Source organism: Clarias gariepinus, chromosome 8 (assembly GCF_024256425.1).
Source record: "Clarias gariepinus isolate MV-2021 ecotype Netherlands chromosome 8, CGAR_prim_01v2, whole genome shotgun sequence".
NCBI lineage: Eukaryota > Metazoa > Chordata > Actinopteri > Siluriformes > Clariidae > Clarias > Clarias gariepinus.
Genome location: NC_071107.1, coordinates 35,860,638 through 35,870,147, shown reverse-complemented (window position 1 = coordinate 35,870,147; position 9,510 = coordinate 35,860,638). Strand labels below are relative to the sequence as shown.

At 39.6% G+C, this 9,510-nt stretch overlaps 2 protein-coding genes across 3 annotated transcripts in view; one reads left to right on the top strand and one right to left on the bottom strand.

The window, feature by feature from the left end:
• The first annotated feature begins 972 nt into the window (after positions 1–972).
• LOC128528912 (interferon alpha-inducible protein 27-like protein 2A) lies at positions 973–1,822 on the top strand. Its single transcript, XM_053502102.1, has 4 exons — positions 973–1,069; positions 1,168–1,197; positions 1,310–1,471; positions 1,561–1,822. The coding sequence occupies exons 1-4, from the start codon at positions 1,060–1,062 to the stop codon at positions 1,635–1,637; spliced, it is 279 nt and encodes a 92-aa protein (XP_053358077.1). The 5' UTR covers positions 973–1,059; the 3' UTR covers positions 1,638–1,822.
• A 1,528-nt stretch (positions 1,823–3,350) lies between these two features.
• The window catches only part of LOC128528910 (interferon alpha-inducible protein 27-like protein 2), a 30,139-nt gene continuing 23,979 nt past the window's right edge, over positions 3,351–9,510 (bottom strand). Inside the window, exons 1-4 of one of the 2 annotated variants that reach the window (XM_053502098.1) lie at positions 4,654–4,754; positions 4,511–4,546; positions 3,824–3,985; positions 3,351–3,739 (exon numbers count right to left, since the gene is read on the bottom strand). In XM_053502098.1, coding sequence (XP_053358073.1) covers positions 3,642–3,739; positions 3,824–3,985; positions 4,511–4,546; positions 4,654–4,663 — 306 coding nt within the window. In that variant the 5' untranslated portion in view covers positions 4,664–4,754 and the 3' untranslated portion in view covers positions 3,351–3,641. Of the gene's footprint in view, positions 3,740–3,823; positions 3,986–4,510; positions 4,547–4,653; positions 4,755–9,510 lie in introns of those variants that run through there. The other variant, XM_053502099.1, reaches the window with a different exon arrangement.

Below are 9,510 nucleotides of genomic sequence, written 5' to 3'. Positions count from 1 at the left end.
AAAAATGTGCTGTGATCTGATGAGTCCACAATTCAGATTGTTTTTGGACGTCATGTCCATCAGGCTAAAGAGGTAAAAGGACCATCCAGATTACTATCAGAGCAGAGTTCCAAAGCCATGGTCTGTGAGGGCATGGGGGTGTGTTGGTGCTCATGGCAAGGGTAACTGTGAAAGCACTATTGATGCTGAAAGGTACATACAGGTTTTGGAGCAAATATGTTGCCATCCAAGCAATGTAATTTTGAGGGGCGTCCCTGTTTTATTTAGCAAGACAATGCCAAGACACATTCTGCAATGGCGTGGCTTAATAGTAAAAGAGAGCGGGTACTAGACCAGCATGCCTGCAGTCCAGACCTGTCTCCCATGTGTGGCGCATTATAAAGAGCAAAATACAATAATGCAGACCCCGGACTGTGGAGCAACTGAAGTCATACAACAGGAAAGATCTGTTGATCAATGTTTGTACTGTACGTTGGTGATATCATGTCAATATGGGTCAACAAGCATTTGCACATCATTATATTCAGTTTTTATTTACTTCGTTGGACTTGGAGTTAAAAATAACACATGAGTAAAAACATATTTTACATAGTTTTTAGATTTGTCATCATTATCCTGATACCTACGTAAGAAACTACATGACATTCATAGTTTTCTGGTTATGGTGTTGTTCTACAGGAGAAGCAGGTTGTACTAGCCCTGATGCAGATCTTTAATTTATATTAATTTTAAATATATTTATTTATAAATTTATTTATTTATTGCTTCTAATTGAGTTGCCTGTTGATCACGGTAGTTTGCTTGTGAGAAGAAAATAGTAATTCATTCATTATTATTATTATTATTATTATTATTGTTAATATTATTATTATTGGTATTAGTAGTAGTATATGTTTTCATTTCATGCTGTAAATCACAGGGGTCTGCTTCAGTGCTTTTGCTGTTTCGTTTCTGAATCAGGCTGAGAGTTTCGTTTCGGTGTAAGAGCTCCACCTCTCAGCTGCTGTCTGTAGTTATAAAAAGCCCACCCTCTGCCTGTTTCCTGTCAGTGTCTACAAGATGGTGCTTGGTAAGTAGTCTGTACTTTTTATTCAGATTTAATAAGACAGAAACACTATTTAGTGCAATAATAGTAATTCTTTTCTAATCTTCACCTTTTTTTAACAGGCACATTGTTAGCAGTTGGAGCAGGAGCAGGTAGGTCTGAAGGCTCGTCTTGTGGGCTACATACCTCAGTGATGAGGATGATGGTGTGTGTATGATGATGCATGTAGTTAACTCGACTTCCCATGACTGTTTTGTCTTTTAGCTGGGGCTGTAGTTGGAGCCCCAGTATTGGTTTCAGCGTTGGGTTTCACTGCAGGCGGCATCGCTGCAGGATCCGTAGCTTCATGGATGATGTCCACAGCGGCGGTCGCTAACGGTGGAGGTGTAGCAGCGGGAGGTGTTGTTGCTGCCCTGCAGTCCGTCGGTAATTATGGACACAATCAGAAATACAGGTCGTAAAACAAATAGATATAGTTTTCATATTAATTGCTTTAATGTTCTTGTTTTATTTAGGAGCTGCTGGATTGTCTGCTGTTGGCCAGACTGCCCTGGGTACTGTAGGAGGAGCTGTGGCATTAGCCTTGTTGTAAACCAAACCTACAGCAAATATAAATGATTTATGCACGAATTTTTCCTTTAAGCTTTGAACTTTTTTTTTCCTTTATTACACTAAGACATTGTGCTTCTTTTCATCTATATGAAGGGAAAAAGTGCTTAATTGCACTATGTAAGCCTCCTACAAAACTAATAAAGTGAATATATAGTAATAATACAACTATGGACTAAGCGTCTTCTTTAACTTTGGTTAAATTTTCAGAAAGAAAATTCCTGCTTGAAACCTGCTTGACTTAAATTTCACAAAATTTCAAACAGAAAAAAAAAGTTTAAAATGATGAAAATGAAATCTATTTCATTTTAATGCCGTGATCATGACTTGCTTGTCCTTTGTAGTCCTTTGTAGAAGGAAATTTTCATTTCTGTGTAAGAGTTCAACTTCTCACCTGCATTCCTTAACCCTATGTTGCATATTGAAAAAAGTTTGGCCGTACCTTTTTAACTTAATTTTTATTAATTTATTTAGAAATATTTGATTATTTTTATTTAACAAAACTTTTTGTATGAACTTTTAACTATTTCTATTAAAACATTTGCAGTAATTAAAAACAAGCAAGTAACTGTAAATTATCATTTACAAATAAAAAAAGTTTTTTTATAAGATGAGGCCACTGGCAGTCAGAGAACTACGTAGGTGGAGAGATTATATCTCCACGCTGGGAATGCCTTGAGATCCCCAGTCAGAGTTGGTTGAGGTGGCTTGCTGGAACTGCTACCTATGTGATCTGATTTCAGATAAATGGTTAAAGATGGATGGATGGATGGATGAATGGGTGGGTGCCTGAGGACACCCTCCCAGGCCAGAAAGTACCAAAAAATGTGCAATTTATCTTGAAATCTCTGTCAAAAAGCAGCACAGGTGAGTCTATATAAATAACCGTCTGAAAGGTGGGGCGCTTATTCATAAATGAAACAGATTGTTGAGTGCAGAACAACAGACAGGTTTACGTGTCAGGTTGTCAGTAAAAAAACATTCTTAGAGGCTTCAGATCCTCATCATGACTTTTTATAATGATGATAAGAAACATATCACAGTCTAATTTTAGACTTTAACTTGATTAAAGCTAAGTATTGTTTCATATTTAAAAGGACTTGATATTTTCTTGGACTTTCATTAGCTGAGCGCTCGCGCAGGACGCTGTTGCTAGGCAAAACAAAAGGCAAAGTGGAGAAAAAGATAGATACTGATATGAATGTTTAGCTCAATAACTACAGTACAGTGCGATAACATGAAGCCCAATGTTAGCTATAAATCACATGATTGCATCTCAAGCTAAATTGCTGGCTCAACTTGACATTTTTAGTTTGTTCAGTCTGTGTCTCCAAAGATTTTCAAGAAGACAATGTTACCTGTTGTCCCACCAAATACCACTGGAACAACAATACAATATTAATTCATTCAACATTAATCTAGACTTCCAGCTGATATGCCACCACCATTAGCAATTGCTCCTGCTGCTGAAATGAAGTTTGCAGCTACTGTATGGATCCTGCAGCGATGAGGTGAAGCCTACTGTCGCGATCAAACCCGCAGAGCGACAACGGAGCGGTTTAGATCTATTAGATCATTATAACAATCGCACTCTTCATATCCCCACTAGTGCATTTGAATACCATAAAATCATTTCCCTTATATATTAGCCTGAATTTGTTTATTTTTATCCCTCTGATATATGCGGGTTTAAAAGTAGCTTTATTAGCAGGTGGAGGAAAAGTAGCACAAATTGACAGAAATAATTTACTTTATTTTTCATTTATATAAAGACACACACCAATCACACCACAATAGGTTTTTATGCTAATGTATTTAACCAAACAAATATTTTATGATATATGTTATAAAGAACTATATTTAACCTAAATGATAATCATATAGAGGACAGCGAGCAGTAAGCAGTTTAAATAAACATGAGAAATGTTGGCAAACAATGAGTACTCTAACAACAGGAAGGTCAGGATTGTGTTATGATTGTCTTGGATTAACCAACATAGGAAGCTGCCCATCCTACCACCCCACCCACGGTGGCTCCTACGGATGCCGCGGCAGCTGTGCCGGTGGCCCCAAGCCCGGCTGCTCCTGAATAACAAACACATTGTGATGAACATTCAAAAAAACGATAAATGTCTATCAAGTATTTGTTTCGTAGGTGTCTGTGTTTACCAATAGCCTGCCCAATAGCAACAAGACTTCCAGCTGCTACGCCACCACCATTAGCAATTGCTGTTGCTGACATTAAGTTTGCAGCTATGGATCCTGCAGCGATGCCAGCAGAGGTGAAGCCCGCTGCGGTGATCACAACTGGTGCTGCTGCCACCAAGCCAACTTAGAGACAAGTAGAAGATAAAATGTTACACGGTGCCTCCGTATAATGAACGCTGTTCATCAAGGCTGCACAAATGGCTGCATGATAAGAAATTTATGCGGAATCTTTAAATCCTTTGATCCTTATTTAAAACTGGAAATGAAAATGTATAGCCACACATACAGGTAAGAGAATATCTACACAATGCATTGCTAATGATTTTTTATTACAATTTTGCAATACTGAAGCTAAATCTTTGCTTGACAAAATATTGACAAATGTAAAACTATATATCATAGTTATATTATTAAACTATATAAAAATAATTTACCATATTTTTTACCACAAACCTTATGTATTTTTCTCATTCAGAACAATAACAATATCATAATATAATCTTTAGTCAAATTAAAAAATATCATCATAACATCTATAAAACATAAATTAATATCAGAGCATATCAAACAGGAAACAGCTTTATTCTTCCTAAATGATTAAAAGTTTTTAATTATAAATCAGTATATTCTGAATTAAAGTTATCGTACCTGCTCCAAGGAGAGCTCCAACACCTACTCCAATTGCTGTTTAAAAAAAGACATTAGAAAATATATATTTTTGGTATTTTTCATATTTTGTGCTACAAAAAATAACACCCTTATCGAGCCTGATTATAAATTAGATTACTTACTGCAATTCATCCTGAGGTCACTGTGAAAACACAAGTACAGGTGAGTCTATATAAAGAACTGCCTGAAAGGTGGAGCATTTATACAGAAACGAAACTCAACGCTGAGGGCAAAACAACAGACAGTCTCATGTGACAGGTCGTCAGTAAGAAAACAGAGGCAGTCTCAAAAAGCGCTCTATGGTTCCTGGTTTAAAATCCTTGTTGAAAAGCAGCACAAATGAACAGAAATAATTCACTGTATTTTTAATTCATATATAGACAGACCACAATTACACCACATAAGGCTTTTATGCTAATGTATATGGCCTAAATTAAATATTTATGATACAGGTTATAAAGAACTGTATTTAAACTAAATGATAATCATATAGAGGGCAGTGAGCAGGAAACTTTTACTTTTCAAATACTTTAAATGAGCATAAGAAATATTGACCAAAAAAGATAAATAGATACTCTAACACTATTACAGGATTATGTAATATTTAATTAAACAACAATTGAGACTGCCCATCCTGTCACTCCACCCAGGTCGGATCCTATGGATGCCCCAGAACTGTGCCTGTGGTAATGAACATTTAGAAAATGGTAAATGTCCATTCAGTATTCAGTGTCTGTGCTTATACCAACTGATTAGACTCCCAACTGCTACGCCATCACCATTAGCAATTGCTGACACTAAGTTTGCAGCTATGAATCCTGCAGCGATGCCAGCAGGTGTAAAGCCCATTGCAGTAATCACAGCCGGTGCTGCCACCATGAGGCCGGCTTAGAGACAAGTAGAACAAGTTTTACACAGTTTGTTGATATGAGTAAAACTGTTCAGCAGGTTTGCACACACAAATGGTTGCATGGCAAGAAATTCTTGGAATCATATGTCTTAATTCCAGTCTGAACCCATACAGACTCAGGAATACCTTCACAAAGCATGTACAAGTTTCAGTTAAGAAAACATTCTTAGAGGCTTCAGATCCTCATCATGACTTTTTATAGAAAAAAATGATGACAAGAAACATATCACAGTCGAATTTTTGTTTCACACAGAGATAAATGATACATTTTTGAGAGTTCTTGTTAAACTTTCTTTACCTCTGGAAAAATCTAGATTCGAAACAGGTCTATTCTTATAACACTGATAATGCGTGGGAACTCTCACTATAGAACTGGAAACACTCAGCAATGGAAATGGTCAATTTGATGGTCAATGGAATATTTCACTTTATTTGTACTTCATATATGGAAATGCCACAATGACACTGCAATAGATTTTTAATTCTAATCTGTGTTGTCTAAATTTTATATTTATAATACAGATCATAAAGAATTGTATTTAAACTGAATGATAGTGGGACAGTGAGCAGTGAAAAGGAGGTTTAAAAAGAAATACAGGACACTCTAACAACAACAAAGTGTGATATCAGAATTAGGTTATACTTGTTTAATAAGAGTTTGGGTCTGCCCATCACTTGACCTAGGGCAGCTCTTATTTACGCCGCAGTTGTTGTGCCAGCGGCCCCAAGCCTGGCTGCTCCAGAATAACAATCACATTGTGATGAACTTTCAGAAAACAATAAATGTTCATTTATTATTTGTTTATTAGATGTTTGTGCTCACCAACAGACTGCCTGCACTGAAAAAGAAAAAAAAATCCGCCTCAACGTTCTCAAAAGTTTACTCAACTTTTAGAGAAATTTGCTGGCCAAACAAAATATTTTACACTGCTGGTTAGTTGACACAACGTGCACCCAGTTCAAAATCTAAAGCTGACCCTACTTTTAATTCAAATATTTAAGTCAGCTCAAGTAGTCTTGGTTGTGAGCTCAATACATTCTTTTTCTCTAGGGTTGACTTAGCCCGACTTTTCATATATTCAGAAAAGTACATTGTATGACACTGTAGCCCATTGATGTAGTTGGTTCAAGTGATGCTTTTCTATAAAAACAAGTTGGCCAAAACTTCTTCTTCTTCTTCTTCTTTGTCTTTCGGCTGTTCCCTTTCAGGGGTCGCCACAGCGAATCATCTGCCTCCATCTAACCCCATCCTCTGCATTCTCTTCTCTCACACCAACTAACTTCATGTCCTCTCTCACTGCATCCATAAATCTCCTCTTTGGTCTTCCTCTAGACCTCCTGCCTGGCAGTTCCCACCTCAGCATCCTTCTACCGATATATTCACAGTCTCTCCTCTGAACATGTCCAAACCACCTCAATCTGGCCTCTCTGACTTTATCTCCAAAACATCGAACGTGGGTTGTCCCTCTGATAAACTCATTCTTAATCCTATCCATCCTTGTCACTCCCAAAGAGAACCTCAACATCTTCAGCTCTGCTACCTCCAACTCTGCCTCCTGTCTTTTCTTCAGCGCCACTGTCTCTAAGCCGTAGAGCATCGCTGGTCTCACCACTGTCCTGTACACCTTTCCTTTCATTCTCGCTGATACTCTTTTATCGCACAACACACCTGACACTTTTCTCCACCCATTCCAACCTGCCTGTACCCGCTTCTTCACCTCCTTTCCACACTCTGCGTTGCTCTGGACCGTTGACCCCAAGTACTTAAAATCCTGCACCTTCTTTACCTCTGCTTCCTGTAGGCTTACCGATCCTCCTGGGACCCTCTCATTTACACACATGTATTCCGTCTTGCTGCGGCTAACCTTCATTCCTCTGCTTTCCAGAGCATACCCCCACCTCTCCAAATTTTCCTCCACCTGTTCCCTGCTCTCGCTACAGAGCACAATGTCATCTGCAAACATCATAGTCCATGGGGACTCCTGTCTTACCTCATCTGTCATCCTGTCCATCACCAGAGCAAACAAAAAGGGGCTTAGAGCCGATCCTTGATGCAGACCCACCTCCACCTTAAACTCTTCTGTCACACCTACAGCACATCTTACCACTGTCTTACAGCTCTCATACATGTCCTGCACCACTCTAACATACTTCTCTGCCACTCCAGACTTCCTCATACAATACCACAGCTCCTCTCTTGGCACCCTGTCATATGCTTTCTCTAAATCTAAAAAGACACAATGCAACTCCCTGTTACCTTCTCTGTACTTCTCTGCCAGCATCCTCAAATCAAATACTGCATCTGATGTACTCTTTCTAGGCATAAAACCATATTGCTGCTCACAAATGCTCACCTCTGCCCATAACATTGCTTCCACTACTCTTTCCCACAGCTTCATTGTCTGGCTCATTAGCTTTATACCTCTATAATTGCCACAGCTTTGCACATCTCCCTTGTTCTTAAAAATTGGCACCAATACACTTCTCCTCCATTCCTCTGGAATCCTCTCACTCTCCAAGATCTTGTTAAACAAACTTGTCAAAAACTCTACTGCCACCTCTCCTAAGCAGGACCAACAGCCTTTCCACTCTTCATCCTCTTCAACGCCCTTCTCACCTCACTTCTACCAATATTTGCTACTTCCTGTTCCACAACAGTCACCTCTTCTACTCTTTGTTCTCTTTCGTTTTCCTCATTCATCAACTCCCTAAAGTACTCCTTCCATCTTCCCATCACCCTCCTGGCATCTGTCAGTACATTTCCATCTCTATCTTTAATCACTCTAACCTGCTGCACATCCTTCCCATCTCTATCTCTCTGCCTTGCCAACCTGTACAGATCCACCTCTCCCTCCTTACTGTCTAGCCTAGCATACAAGTCCTCATATGCTCTTTGTTTGGCCTTTGCCACCTCTACCTTCACCTTACTCTGCATCTCCCTGTACTCCTGTCTACTCTCTTCAGTCCTCTCAGTGTCCCACTTCTTCTTAGCTAGCCTCTTTCCCTGTATACACTTCTGGACTTCTTCATTCCACCACCAAGTCTCCTTTTCCACTTTCCCCTTACCTGATGAAGTACCCTCCTACCTGTCTCCCGGATCACATTGGCTGTAGTTGTTCAGTCCACTGAAAGCACCTCCTGACCACCCATAGCCTGTCTCAACTCCTCCCTAAAGACTTCACAACATTCTTCCTTTCTCAGCTTCCACCACTTTGTCCTCTGCTCTGCCTTTGTCCTCTTCACCTTCCTCACCACCAGGGTTATTTTACACACCACCATTCTGTGTTGTCTGGCTACACTCTCCCCTACCAACACTTTGCAGTCACTGATCTCTTTCAGGTTACAACGTCGACACAAGATGTAGTCGACCTGAGTGCTTCTGCCTCCACTCTTATATGTCACCCTATGTTCCTGCCTCTTCTGGAAGAAAGTATTTACTACTGCCATTTCTATCCTCTTTGCAAAGTCCACCACCATCTGTCCTTCTACATTCCTGTCCTGAAGACCAAACCTGCCCATCACATTTTCATCACCTCTGTTCCCTTCCCCAACATGTCCATTGAAGTCTGCACCAATCACCACTCTTTCACCTCTGGGGATGCTCTGCATCACTTCATCTAACTCACTCCAGAATTTCTTCTTCTCTTTTAACTCACATCCTACCTGTGGAGCATAACCACTAACAACATTGAACATTATCCCTTCAATTTCCAGCTTCAGACTCATCACCCTATCTGATACTCTCTTCACCTCTAGAACATTCCTTACAAACTCCTCTTTTAGGATAACACCTACTCCATTTCTTTTCCTATCCACACCATGCTAAAACAATTTGAACCCTGATCCTAAGCTTCTAGCCTTGCTACCTTTCCACCTGGTCTCCTGTACACACAGTATATCCACCTTTCTTCTCTGCATCATATCAACTAACTCTCTTCCCTTCCCTGTCATGGTTCCAACATTCAAAGTCCCAATCACTCCTAAACTCTTGCCTTTCCTCTTCTCTCTCTGCTTACGAACACGCCTTCCTCCTCTCCTTCTTCGACCAACAGTAGCCCAATTTCCACCA